This window comes from Xenopus laevis, chromosome 9_10S (assembly GCF_017654675.1).
Source record: "Xenopus laevis strain J_2021 chromosome 9_10S, Xenopus_laevis_v10.1, whole genome shotgun sequence".
NCBI lineage: Eukaryota > Metazoa > Chordata > Amphibia > Anura > Pipidae > Xenopus > Xenopus laevis.
This window is the reverse complement of record NC_054388.1, coordinates 3,534,319-3,549,588: the sequence shown is the minus strand read 5'-3', so window position 1 is coordinate 3,549,588 and position 15,270 is coordinate 3,534,319. Positions and strand designations below refer to the sequence as shown.

Genomic DNA, 15,270 nt, shown 5'->3' with positions numbered 1-15,270 from the left:
TACTACTATAGTTTATATAAACAAGCTTCTGTGTAGCCATGGGGCAGCCATTCAAGCTGGGGAAATAGGAGAAAAGGCACAGGATACACAGTAGATAACAGATCAGTTCTGTTCCCATTGTATACTACAGAGCTTATCTGTTATCTGCTGTGTATCCTGTGCCTTTTCCCAGCTTGAATGGCTGCACAGCAGCTCATTTATATAAACTATAGTAGTACTTATCTGTTATCTACTATGTATCCTTTGCTTGAATGGCTGCCCCCATGGCAGCAGCTTGTTTATATAAACTATAGTAGTACATGTTATCTATGGTGTATCCTGTGCTTGAATGGCTGCCCCCATGGCTACACAGCAGCTCGTTTATATAACCTATAGTAGTACTTATCTGTTATCTACTGTGTATCCTGTGCTTGAATGGCTGCCCCCATGGCAGCAGCTTGTTTATATAAACTATAGTAGTACATATGTTATCTATGGTGTATCCTGTGCTTGAATGGCTGCCCCCATGGCTACACAGCAGCTCGTTTATATAAACTATAGTAGTGTTTCCATAGCAAAACACACCTGTTTTACCAGTGCAGGGCAACAGTACAATATATTCCTTTAAATTGCTTCCATTATTTTGGTGTTAATGTCCCTTTAAAGTCACATTATTCTCCGGAAATGGATTGACCAGAACAGTGCAAAAAAAACAAAAACTGCAGTAATTTGGCTGAATCCTGGATTCAATGTATTTTACTTCCATAGGTATTAGGGATTGGAGGAGGTGGCGGCTAAAAGCCAGGGGCGGAGTCACCATTGCTGATCATAAAAACAAGTTGTAAATATCCCAAAAATACTGCAGGGCAAAGAACTGATATTAATTGGAGGACCGACCAATGGGATTTCTTGCCAGATTTCTGTGGTAAGATAAACTACAAGTGGACATTGGAGGGACAAGGGCCTGACGATGAGGGTGGTGAGAGAAGAGAACCCCCCCAACCTATAGTACATTGTCTAAACCTTTTAGTGAAACCTGGTACTGCCAATGATTTCCCCTTTTTGTGTACAACCGAGGAGGTCTCCTAAGTGAGCCTGTGTGGAAGAGGATTCCTTCTCGTGGGCAAAGACTGGGCATTGCACCATAGAGGACACTTTCCATTATTTCCATTTGGCCAATCATGGCTGTCCCAAGCCGACCAATTGAACTACGAGCGAAACAGGCGTGGGAAATAAAATATATATATTAATGAGCAAAGTGGTTTGGGTGAATAACAAGCCAGACGACTGATAACATTGTTTATTTATTTCGCTCTTGAATTCTTACAAGTTCCTGATTATTCCGTGTAGAGTGAAACTAGAGCTGTTTAAAATACATGACACAAATTGGAGTACATCAATAACCAGGGTTTTCAAATTATTTTTTTTTGCCTTTTTAAATTTTTGTTGCTAGACTAAATTTCACAACCACGTGTGTGCTAGGTAATAAAACCAACACAGAAGCAAACTTTTAGGCAGAATACTGGTCAGTAAAAACAAAGCGAAAAGAGCTACCAGATATACAGACAGGCTCAGTTCCACATTCACTACTGCATTTATCAAGCGCTAGTATTAAATGCACATTTTTTTTTTTTTAAATTCGTTTTTTTTTTCTTGTTCGGCTAAGGAGGATCGAGAATCAGTGCATGGGAATTTTTGCTTCAAAGCGGACAGATGGACAGACATCTAGAAAATCGTACAGCCGAGTGGAATGTATTTGAGAGGAATGAATGATTACAAATCAAATACAGTACAGCACTGATATATGTGTCATCAAGTCACGGGGGGGGGGGGGGGGGAGGAAAAGTAAACTAATCACCAATATTAATCCTAAACAGGAAAAAAAAAATATTGGAGAGATCTTGGATAGGAAACAGCTGAACTGACTTTGGTGGTGCAAGAAGTTCAAAAATAAGGGAAAGTAAAGGCAAGCAGAACAATGTGTGATCACTTAAAAATGTAAACTGTTAAAATACTGTGCCCAAATTAAAAAAAAAAAAAAAAGGAAAAGAAAGGAGGAGTCTAAATTTCTAAAATATTACACAACAAACGATATTATGGGAAGACCATACATATCTTTATATATCTTGTAAAGAAACCATTAATGTCATCCGTATACATATCAGCAATGCTAATTACCAATATAATATTGTACACTGTATATTGTATGTCATCTGTTTGAGCCCCTGATGTGCGTAATAAAATGGTTTGTTTTTCCCCCCCTCACTTTTATTTTCAGAGAGTTATAGTGGCTAAGTGAGCATTACATCAATTTTCAAAAATTGTGACTAATTATATATATATATATATAAAAAAAAAAGAAAACCCAAAACGACGAGTTCAGGCTTACAAACTAGGTTCAATATGTACCATGTCGATCAAAACATACCTAGCACTGAAACAACTGCAATACACTATGGTATGAACCCATTTCATCCCGAGGGTCACAAACATTCTGTCGAACAGTTAGAACAGAATTGTACGTCGACTTTTGTTGTGGCGTTGCGCAAAAGCGATTGCCAATTGGAAACTGACTTTGATAACGAAACTCCGTAACCGTAAATCACAGTGTTCAGTTAAAAAGAAAATAAGAGGGAGGAAAAAAGAAAAAAAAAAAAAAGGACACAATTACATAATTAAATCAGGTATATTTATATAAAAAGAAATAGAATGCCATTTGTTTTTAGACTTAGAATGTATTACTCCTGCTTTGAGTAAATACACCAGTCTGGTTTCCTAATGCACATACTGTTCTGCTACTGAGGTTGTGAAAGTCGATGTACTATTCTTTTAACTTGTTGCACAAAAAAGGGATATATGTGTTTACAAAACAGAGTGACTGAACAGAAGAAAAAAAGGAAAAACATATGGGTGGCAGTTGTTAGTTGTCGCCCTCTACATTATCAGCCTCTTCTCCTTGGGTTTCTGAGGTCCATAGCTGCAAAGAAACAGGTAGAGTATGAGTGACAGGTAGATGCAAGAGCAAATCTGGTGAAAAGTCTCAGGGCAGAGACACACGTTCAGATTTGGGGAGATTTAGTCGCCCAGCGATAAATCGTCTTTTCTTCGGGGCAACTAATCCCGCCGGACTGCCTCCCATTGGCTAGAATCTAAATCACCGGCAGTATGGCACTCGAACGCTTCGTTTCCTTGTGAGGCAACTTCGGAAAACAAAGTGCACCGTTTGCCATCCCGCCGGCGATTTACATTCTACCCGGTGCGTTCGGGGAGATTAGTCGCCCTGAAGAAGACCAGATTTGTCGCTCCCCGAATCTGGGAGTGTGTCTCTGCCCTAAATAACAATTATTGCCAGTGTGTTGTTATGTACTGTGTGTATGGTCGCTGTATTTATCTTTTCTGGCAGCCTGCCCCCTGCTGGTAGAAGTATAAACCAGCATTAGAGTGCAAGACATTATGCATAGGGAATGCAAGCTCCAGAAAAAATCTACAGCAATGGACTCGTTCTGAACAATGGATCATAATGGGCAGCTGGAAAGAAATGTGAGAAAACAATAAGGCTCTGATCCAATAGGATTTTCTAAGCTGGCCAATAGACATCTGGCCAAAACAGGTTCCATATATGAGCCAACAGCTGCTGACTCGGTCTGATGGTGAGATGTCACACCCAGTGACGCACTTTAAAGGGGAAGGAAACCTAGTCGGCGCAAACCCCCACCCCCCTCCCGTTTGTTGCCCACCCTCCCTCCTCCCCCCTGGCCTACCCGTCCGCTGGGCAAATGCCCCTAACTTGTTACTTACCCTTCTGCGCAGGTCCAGTCCAGGGAGTTCACAGACGACATCTTCTTCCACGCGATCTTCTTCCTGCTGTGAACGGCGTTTTGGCGCATGCGCAGTAGGATAATTTCACCGGTACGGATCTACTGCGCATGCGCCAAAAGTCACGCGCATGCGCAGTAGATCCTACCGGCGAAATGATCCTACTGTGCATGCGCCGTTCACAGCAGGAAGAAGATCGTGTGGAAGAAGATGGCGTCGGTGAACTCCCTGGACTGGACCTGCGCAGAAGGGTAAGTAACAAGTTAGGGGCATTTGCCCATCGGTACGGGTAGGCCAGGGGGGAGGATGGGCAACAAACGGGAGGGGGGAGGGGGGTTTTGCGCCGACTAGGTTTCCTTCCCCTTTAAGCCACTGCTTACAGACACGGGGCAGTTTGATGCAGTATTCTCGCACACATACTAGAAATACATTTGGAAGGAAACTTACTGTAAGATTGTCCCTTAGTAGCTGCATGATTAGAGTGCTGTCTTTGTAGGACTCCTCATTCAGTGTGTCCAGTTCAGCTATTGCCTCATCAAATGCCTGAAATGAAACAAATCCATAGCAAACCTTCCAATTTCATGGAAAGAGAACGTGCTTGACTATTGTCTGTTCAAGACCAATTACTGTATGAGGGAGCCACAGTTAAATTCTTTAAAAATACTACCTTTAAAGGATGTGTATTCCTTTTTCACACACTAAGGTATCCAACACTAAAAAAGCCTCTCCAATTAAGGGGAAATAATTCCTTCCTGACTCCAAAATGCAATGGGGCCAGTCACTGGATCAACTTGAACTATGAGCCTTATATTGTGACATTTCTATTCTATGTGTACTGTATATTGTGAGTGGCTCCCTAAGCTCAGTAAGTGACAGCAGCACAGAGCATGTGAATCAGTGAATCAGCAGGAAAGAAGATAGGGAGCTACTGGGGCATCTTTGGAGACACAGATCTTTACTGCTTAAGGGCTGTGGTTGCCTTGGACTGGTACAGAAGCACAAAACATCATGTACAACATTTCTACCTACTTCTTTAGTTAGGCTTTAGTTCTCCTTTAAAGCTCCTAGTGCCCTAATTCCGTCAGATGCACTCCTTTTTATAAACTTGTGCCCGCCCCCTTCCGCGACATCACATTTGGGCGGGTATATAAATAAGAGTGCATGCCAGGTTAGGGTCAGGTGTGGGCTCGCGGGGGGTCGGGTTAGGATCAATACGGACTACCATAACCCCTTAGCAACAAATGTGTGGCTCAGAATAAGGCCCCAGAAGCTCCCCTACGTTCTTTTCTGCCGATTCTATCGACGGCCATCTTAAATCTATTACAAATGCACTCAAGTCCCTTACAAGAGAGACAGCAGTGCTGGTATAGCCAAAAAAAAAAGTTTAAAGCAGAGAAAAGACCAACTTACTGATTTTGCTAGACTGCAGGCTTTATCGGGAGAGTTCAGAATTTCATAATAGAACACGGAGAAGTTTAGAGCCAGTCCAAGTCGAATGGGATGTGTTGGCTGCATCTCGCTTTTACTAATTTCAAACGCTTCCTGGTAGGCTTGTTGAGAGTTGGCTACGGTTTCTAAAAAAATAAAACCCCAAATATACTGAGGACGTTCTTCGTTTGCTTGTTAATATTTTAAGTTTTAAAACGCGATAACGCATTTCTAAATGCAGATGAAACACGACCAGATATGCTGAGGCTCTAATTTCAAAGCAACTTCACAAAAGCTCTTATGCATTTATAGAATGGAAATTAAATACTTAAATGTCCTCAAAATGATCCCCAATTTACTAATATTACAATTTCTCTATTAATAGTCAGTGCAGCAATTTCATGAAGACCTCAAACTTCTAACTTGCCTTAAGCAGTATTCATCGCTTTCATATTTATATACAGTAGTTTATAAATTCAAGATATCTGCTTCTTGCCTCGGCTAAACTAATCTAAAAGCTTCTCTCTGTCTCTGCAGCTGATAGGTAGCCATTTAACTTAGCAACCGGTCAGCAGTTATTAATGGCCTGTATTTAAAGACAAGCAAAACAAGCTAACCGCAATGCGCATTGCATGAGGTACTAAAAGTTAACTCAACTTTCCCTTTAAATTAGCAACATGCATTCCAAGCAACAATGCAGGAAATCGTAAAGGAACAGTTCATTGTAAAAATAAAAACTGGGCAAATAGCAAAAATGTAATGTATAAAGGCTGGAGTGACTGGATGTGTAACATAATAGCCAGAACATTACTTCCTGCTTTTCAGCTCTCATGCTTTCCACTGATTGGTTACCAGGCAGTAAACAATCAGTGACTTGAGAGGGGGCCGAATGGGACATAACTGTTGCTTTTGAATCTGAGCTGAATGCTGAGGATCAATTGCAAACTCACTGAACAGTTATGTCCCTTGTGGGCCCCCTTATAGTCATTGACTAACTCAGAGTTAGAGAGCTGAAAAGCAGTAAGTCATTTTCTGTTCTGTTATGTTACATATCCACTCACTACAGTTTCTATACATTACATTTTTGGGCAACTAAATTAGATACATTTTTTATTTTGCACATACAATCTATTTACCCAGTTTTTATTTTTACACGAGTGATGTGCGGGCCGACCTTGCGTGCTTCTTCGCGGGTGGCGGGTTGAGCTCTTATCCTGCTCTCCCCGACCTCCAACCGTCAAATGCCGGCTTCCGACCGTCTTTTATAGATGCTGCACCTGCTTGCCCCGCCCCTTTTGTCACGTCATCGTCAGGCGGGGCGGGTCTATAAAAGCAACCCGGAAGCGGGCTAAGGGAGGGCGGGTTAGGGTCGGGGAAATCCCAACCCACACATCACTATTTTACACTGAACTGTTCCTTTAACGAGTCATTCTTATAGAGCAGGGGTCCCCAACCTTTTTTACCCATGAGCCACATTGAAATGTAAAAATAGTTGGGGAGCAACACAAGCATAAAAAACAGTCCCTTGGGTGCCAAATAAGGACTGTGTTTGGCTATTTGTAGCCCCTATGTGGACTGGTAGCCTACAGGAGGCTCTACTTGGAACTATACTTAGTTTTTATACAATTAAAACTTGCCTCCAAGCCTGGAATTCAAAAATAAGCCCCTGCTTTGAGGCCACTGAGAGCAGCATTTAAGGTGTTGGAGAGCAACATGTTACTCACGAGCTACTGGTTGGGGATCACTGTTAGAGTATATTGATCTTGACAGTTCTATAAATTGCTTTCAGGCAAAAATAACGATATGCAGAATAATGGAGTAGACTCTCCTTGTTACAACAGGGTATTTAGCAGTGAGGTCCTATAAAGACCTTTTGTAATTATACAGACCTTGCTTGCTGTCCCCAGAAGCGACTTCTGAAAGGTATCGGTAATAATCCCCTTTCATTTTCAAGTAGAAGACCTTGCTTTCTGGTGGGGTTGCGTTTGGTACCAGGAACCTGTCCAGAAGATCCTACAAGGACACAGACAGAAAGCCCATTGTAAGAATATATCGGCACATTTCTGTTTTTCACAAATACATTTGAAACTCTAGCATGCTCAACCTAAATTTTTTTTTTAGAAAATCTAAGAATTAAAAACGAAATGTATTTGAATACCCATGCATATTTATTTTATAAATCTTTTTATTTATGTATAGGTGTATCCATGGCAACCAGAGGTACCTGAACATTTTCTAAAAGTGATAAGCACCATACAGGCTGTCTATAGAACGGCTTTAACCCTGTAAATGCCAATAAGCCTACAGGAGGACAATCAGATTACTGCACGCAACCAGTAGGTATAATTAGGGTTAAAAGGGATATGGATGGATACTTACAGTTAACTCAAAGGTGAAGAACCCCTTTAACGGAGAATGAAAAGCCCCTTCACCTTTGAGTTAACTGCTAGTATGATGTAGAGAGGGATATTCTGAGACAATTTTGTGGGGTTTTTTCAGCAGCTCTCCAGTTTGCAGTTTCAGCATGCTGGTTGCAAGGGTCCAAATTCCCCTAGCAACCATGCAGTGATGTGAATAAGAGACTGGTATATGAATAGGAGAGGCCTGAATAGAAAGACGAGTAATAAAAAGTAGCAATAACAATAATATGTGTAGCTTTACAGAGCATTTGTTTTTAGAAGGGGTCAGTGACCACTTTTTTAAAGCTGGAAAGAGCCAGAAGAAAAAAGGGAAGCAAAATAAATAAATAAATAATGAAGACCAATTAAAAAGTTGCTTAGAACTGGCCATTCTATAACATACTAAAGGTTAACTTAAAGCTGAACCGCCCCTTTAAAGAGGCTTTTGTCATTTGAATTGTATTTAGAATGTGGGGTTACTTTAAACAGAACATTTGGACTTTTTTCTGATCCGTCCTGGATGGGGCATCCCATGGTGATGTACAGGGAGTGCAGCCACCATCACATTTATGGGCAGCCGGGAGTCACAGACCCCATTCACGAGGGAGGGCTGAAGACCAGAGGATTTGCGAAGTGCGTCTTTCAAATGCAGCTATCTTTTTTTTTTTTAATAACACAATACTCTAGGTTTCATTTCTAATAACCCAAACTGTTAAAGGCCATTTCTATAAAGGGGAGTGTGCTCTTGACCTCAATCTGCTGACCGCATTATGCTATCAGTACAAGCTGGCTCACAGCATTCCTAGCTTCAGGACCCTTTAGGTGCATACATGCATCATGACATGCAATTAGCATATAACAGAAATGCACTAAAAAAATATGCAACCAGTGCTTTTAAAGAGATACAGTCATGGGAAAACATGTTTTTTTCAAAACGCATCCGATAATAGCGCTGCTCCAGCAGAATGCTTCACTCAAATCCATTTTTAAGAGCAAACTGAATCTTTTATGTGTAATTTTGAAATGACATGGGGCTAGAGATATTGTCTGCTTCCCAGGAGCCCCCAGTCATGTTACTTGTGCACTCAAACTTCAGTCACTCTTTACTGCACCTACACACTAATATTACAACTAAAAAAAAATACACTTGCTGGTTCAGGAATGACATTTTATATTGTACAGTGAATTATTTGCAGTGTTTTCATTTAGAAATAAAAACGACCGAATCCCTTCAATGTCGGAGAATTTTGTTCTTGCAAGTGGCTCATTTTCCCCATAATTGAGCAAGAAGTATACATAGCAGTATCTACAGAAGACTTGACTTGTAGCCATCCTGGATACATCTGACCCAGGGTGCCTAGAACCTATTGTTGCTCATCCGGGAGTATAGGAGGGCCCAAATGTATGTAACAATACTCCTTAGCAACCCTTTAAGAAGCTTTAGCTGCTTTGCCTTATACCCAGGAAAGAAAAAGCCTATTAGAATTTATTACCAGAACATCCTTGCAGATATCTTGCAACTCAGTCTCCACTTTCTCGCGGTACTCTCGCGCCATCTGTTGTCTCTTGTCGTTTCCTTCTGTCTTCTGCTCGATGCTGGAAATCACCCGCCAGGAGGAGCGCCGGGCGCCGACCACGTTCTTGTAGGCGACAGAAAGAAGGTTTCTTTCCTCGTTAGACAACTCGGCCCCCAGCTCGGTCACAGCCTTCATGGAAGCGGCCATGTCGTCATAGCGCTCGGCCTGCTCCGAGAGTTTGGCCTTCTGTACCAGTTCACTCTTGTCCATGATGAAATCTATTGAGGGGAGACAAATAAAAATTGTTACCACTTAAGTTTGCGGGGCTTTTAGAGGAAAATATTCTACATGCAGCACCTCCTTGATATCGACACGTTCCTATGATTTTTATAGGAACGTGCTGGTATTGCTTTGAAAATCTAGAAAATCATTTAAATTTAAAATTTAAAATCATTTACATTTAAAATCATTTACATTTAAATTTAAAATTTTATCATTTAAATTTAAAATGCTAGAAAATCATTTAAACATTAAACAAATCAAATAAATTACATAAATCTTAGTTGGTCAAGTACAGGTATGGGATCCGTTATGTGGAAACCGTTATTCAGAATGCTTGGAATTACTGAAAGGCCGCCTCCCATAGACTCCATTAAAAGAAAATCTGAATTTTTAAAAAGTATTTCCTTTTTCTTAGTAATAATACAACAGTCGCTTGTAATTGATCCCAGCTAAGATATAATTAATCCTTATTGGAAGCAAAACCAGCCTGTTTAATGTTTACATGATTTTCTAGTACAGGTATTGGACCTGTTATCCAGAATGCTCGGGACCTGGGGTTTTCCGGATAATGGATCTTTCCATAATTTGGATCTTCATACTAGAAAATCATATAAACATGAAATAAACCCAATAGGCTGGTTTTGCTTCCAATAAGGATTAATTATATCTGAGTTGGGATCAAGTACAAGCGACTGTTTTATGATTACACAGAAAAAGGAAATCAGTTTTTAAAATTTGGATTATTTGATTATAATGGCGTCTATTGGAGACGGCCTTTTCCGTAATTGGAAACTTTGTGGATAATGGATCCCAATATCATTAGAAAGTGACATTGATAGATCAAATGCACATTTGTTGAACTGGAATAAAAGCAATACGGTGATTTGATGGGACAAGTTTCCAGAGTATCTGATAAGCGGAGGCATTGGTGTGTCACACAGATGCAGCACAGCGCCACCCACTGGCCGGCCTCAGAACTACAAGCCTGGATCAAAGGTAATTAGTATTATTGGCTGTGAAAGGATTTGCTACAATGTCATGTATGCAATTAGCAGGCGAGCGTCTCTGTGCAAGGAGGCAATAGACAAGCACAAAGGATCCATAGAAAAAGCAAAGCACATTTTTATAATGAGAGGGGGGTATGCAAAGCAAATATGCAGCCACTGCGCTAATCCACAACGTACATAGAATTAAAGAAAAAGGGTTTGTCGCCATTAACTGTGCCAGTAGATAAAATGCAATGCACCATCCCCTAACAGAACTGCTTACTCACGGGGAGGCATCTAATGCAGAACGTTTCAATTCTCCTTCTAAAAATACTTGCCCTGATTAAATATTCATACAGCCGACCAGCACCACCGGGCCTTTTTCTTTGCAGTTAAGGCTACAGATTATTATTATTTAAAGGGCCTGTATACATCCAATATGGACGGGTGGCACAGCTTAAAGGCAGCTGGTCAGGGATCAATATTGGCCATTGGCTGAATAAGGAACGGGAGAAATGTACTGATGAAGTGCTGGGCAAGAGCTACAGAGAAGATAAAAGAATATATATATATATACATATACATATACATATATATATATATATATATATATACTCCAAGAAAGACCAGCAACACCAGGGTTTCTGTGTATCAAAGCAAAAGTGTATTCAAATAATGCATGAATAGCCGATGTGACGTTTCGGTCCACGCAGGGACCTTCCTCATGGCAACCATGCTCATAATCCAAATTCCCATAAATACCCAACAAAAGGAAGTGACATCAATAGCAATTAGTGACTGCTGTGTATCTTCAAAAATTTTTTTTAAGATCAATGATAAAAAGTAATATCTAAACTAGAGAGGTACATTTCCTGAAGAAAATGTGAGTGGTGCTTGCCGTGGCAAAACTCAGGCCCAAATCTGATTGGCTGTTGTTGCCCCGCCCCTTTTTTTCCTAATTGTGAACCACAGTCACTCAGTGACTAACATTCCAAAGTTTGGGAATGCTGTCATTTAATGTGTAAAAATGGCAGCATTTCTATTTTTTTCTATTGAAAATCAATGAATGAAATTTGATTGGTTGTTGGTGGCTCCGCCCACTTTTTCTAAACTTGAAGTGGAAACCCCCAGCGGCCACATTTGTGATATTCAAGGTCCCTGACATCAATACTGAGAGAATGGCAGCCTTCTTAATTTTTCCCATTAAAACCAAAGAAATCTGATTGGTTGGTTTTGGCTCCACCCACTTTTCTTAATTTTAATCCCAGTCCCCCAGTGACCAACTGTGCCAACTTTGAGGAGGCTGCCATTAACCGTCTAAGAGCGGCAGCAGTTTAAAATGTTCCTATTTAATTGAATGGCTGAAATTTGATTGGCTGTTGTAGACTCCGCCCACTTTTTGTAAATTTTGGCTGCAGTCACCCAGTGACCCACGGTGCCAAGTTTGGGAGCTCTGGCTTTATTACTGTGAGAATTACAGCTGTTTACATTTTCTCATTGAAGTCAATAGGGAAAATCTGATTGGTTGTTTGCGGCTCCGCTCACTTTTTTGGGTCCCCAAAATAGGACAGAAAAGTCCCAACACCCCATTCCCGAATAAGCTGAACGGTTTGACACCTCATTCATGGGTCTGCGACAAACTAATTATTCGATAAATTCCCCATTATAAGTCAATGGGGCAAATTTGGGGACCTCTCCTGCCCCGGGGGTAAAACTTATACCCTCGTGTGGGGTATCATCTGACACAGGTCGCAAACCTCTTCAAATGTGGTAAATTTAACGTTTCTACAAGATTCCCTCTCTGCGCTAGAATCCGTCAAAAGTTGGCCTCAATGTTAATCTATGGGACTTTTCGGGGTGGTTAATTGCCCCCGCAAGGGGCAATTAACCACCCACCCCTTAGAAAAGTCATACCACCCCATTCCCGATTAAGCCGCACGATTTGACACCTCATTCATGGGTCTAGGACAAACGGTGCGGGACTAGTTACGCGCCAAACTTTCATACGGAAGAAGAATAAAAATAAGTTTGCAAGATAACAGTAGTGATGCTTTGCTTCGCAAGCACCACTAAAAAGACCGACAAATGCCAATAGTAAATTCAACATGTTACTTAGTGAAATATCATATGTACCAAATATTTTATATGAATGCATAAAATATTAAATATGTGCATGAACTATACGTTCAATAAAATCATGTCTGTGCTTTGAAGGTAACGAAGTGTCTGCAATACTCAGTATATAGTGGCTAAAGGTTATATGTTTAAAAACAATTACAAATGCCTCAAATTGTATATAAGCTCCCTTAGAATTAGATATTATTCGTACAATCAAAAAGAAGAAATCGTGGGAACTATTCCCATTCTAGTCAAACACTTTTAGGGGCTCTAGTCTAGATCCGAGGCAAAAAAAGAGACAGAATATGTACTATATATGTATATTCTGACTGTCTCTTTTTTTGCCTCAGAACTTTGTCTGATTTGTTCTTTTACTACTTTATTTCATCGGAATGGTTAGTGGCAGGTCGGATTGAATTCAATTTAGGTCGCACTCACTTGTCTGCAACTTTGTGGCAGGTCGGAAGAAAGTCTGACCGTTGGTCGGATACAAGATATAATAATAATAATAATAATAATAAAATATGCACGCTGTAGAAGAAGCTACAAATCAATCATGTCACAGTGTTGCTGATCCTGCATAAAGGTGGCCATTCACGGGCAGATTAAAGCTGCTGATATCGGTCCTTTCAACCCGACGGGTCCTCCCGATCGATATAAGGCCAAAAATCGACCAGATTGACCTAAGTTTTATTTTTTTTCAGCGATCCAGAACCGCATCGGCTAGTTGATGAGGTCCTGCCACCTGTCGGCGCCCATTCGTAGCACTGTAATGTGATCGGTCAGCCCCAGGGCGGAACGTTCGGATTCACCCGACATCGCCCTGCCGTTAGTGGGCATATCGGGTTAAAGGAGACATTTTATGTAAAAAGTAAGAATGTACCAGTGCATTATACTCATTTAGATATAGACAAATTGTGCTTAAAAAAGTAATGTTTCAGGCTGATTTATTGAATATTTCTGCAAAACCCCTAATAATCCCTCCCTTCTGTTCCACTTGCTGCTCCCTGAATTCCCAGGCTGTGCACTCAGCTCACTGCACTGTAGGACAGGAACCAATCAGCAGCTAGCAGGACCTGATAGGGAACTGAAGCCTGGCTGTGCTTGTGTGACTGCAGGGCTGTGATTGGCTGTCCCCTCCTAGACACGCCCACCCCTCATTTGAAACAGGGACCAGAGAACATCTATAGGGAGCTCCAATAAAGGGGCTATTTTTAAAGATAATATTCATTATTAGCAGCATGTAAAAACGACACCATATATTACTTATAATTGCCTACACAATTAGGCTTTTTTCATTTATCCTGTATGTCTCCTTTAAGATCAGCTTGTTTGGCAAGGTTGCCAATAGTGTATGGCCTTCCTTAATTCTACCCCTACCCCAAATTTGACATTTGCCCTCCCCCGATTTCCAGCCTGCGGCCACTTCCTGCTCAAACAATGAGGCTGCCGCTTCCTGATTCCAGGGCCGGACTGACAATCTGTGGGTTCAGGCAAATGCCAGAGGGGCTGCTGTAAGTTGCCATAGACAGTCACTATTTATTGGGCTGTTTGGGCCTCTGTGTACCTGACATGCCAAGGCTTATTTTGAATTCCAGTCCAGAACCTGCCTGATTCATATTAAAAGTTAATAAAAACCGATTTTAGATTGCGAGCTGTAAGGAGCGAGTGGTGCAGCACGTGCATTTAGATACAGATGTTTGTTTAGTGATGAGATCAAGGGCCTGTAATAAAGGCACAGGAAGTAGCACTGGGGGACATTGTGTCAGGCTGAGGAGGCCACGAGGTGTCGCTGTTGCAGAGATTCAATGACACAGACAATGAAGCTTGTGAGAAAAGGTTCCTGGTGACACGAGAGGGCAATATAATGTACAGGAAGGCAATTGGTAGTGTATTCCCCCCACAGGGCATGCTGGGAGTTGTAGTCGCGCAAGGGAGGGCTCATTAGACTGACAGGGAGGCGGGACAGGTGAAGGAGCTGCTGAGAGACAACACCCGGGGCCCAAGCTGGGAAAGCGGGCGGATGTTAAGGCTCAGGCGCTGGTGAAGGGAATGAAGGCCCCGCCCTTGTAATGAGCAAACCCCACAGAACGTGTCTCGTCCATGAATCCCACACCCCGCTATGCGCCACACACTTACATCAAATATCCGCGAGCTGCCAATAGATTTAATGGTTCAATCCGGGTTAGCTCGGCTGCCCTCGCCGTTCTCCTCCTTCTCCAGCAGATTCACTAGCCGTTCCACTTCCGTTCCAGCCGCCACTTCCGCTTCCTTCAAGCCCCGCCTCTATCCCCTCCCTTCCACCTTTCTCCTTCACTACTAAACTGTACTAAGCACTGGCGGCTTCGCTGGAGGGGGGGGAGCCGGGTGACCTCATCGTTCCCTCGGCAACGGGGAGATGACGTCAGCTCTCAAGGCGGCAGGGGGGGGGCTGGGCGAGGCGCGCGCTGGTGTGAGAGGAAGAGCGGCTGGGCGGGAAGGGGAGGCAAGGGGCAGCCTGTAGGCAGCGGGAGTGTTTGAGGCGGCCTCTCGGACACTGAACAGGCCTCTCAATCTGGTTTCAGTCACAATTATGAATATAATTAGCTCCCTCGGTCGTGGTGTCCACGAATAGTGTGATTCATCGTTCTGTGGGGTGTGGAAGCCCCTAACCTGCAGCTGTCTCCATTTTGTCGTCGACTCATTTCCCCCCCACACCTTTTCAAAACATGTTCCATGTTAACAATCCCGAATTTATCATAGAAT

At 42.0% G+C, this 15,270-nt stretch overlaps 1 protein-coding gene across 1 annotated transcript; it reads right to left on the bottom strand.

Moving 5' to 3' along the window:
- Positions 1-2,649: 2,649 nt before the first annotated feature.
- ywhab.S (tyrosine 3-monooxygenase/tryptophan 5-monooxygenase activation protein beta S homeolog) lies at positions 2,650-14,737 on the bottom strand. Its single transcript, NM_001087295.1, is given in 6 exon segments — positions 2,650-2,956; positions 4,243-4,338; positions 5,206-5,369; positions 7,113-7,236; positions 9,116-9,417; positions 14,665-14,737. Coding segments are annotated over 5 exon segments (735 nt in total). The 5' UTR covers positions 9,410-9,417; positions 14,665-14,737; the 3' UTR covers positions 2,650-2,899.
- Between the last annotated feature and the right edge of the window lie 533 nt (positions 14,738-15,270).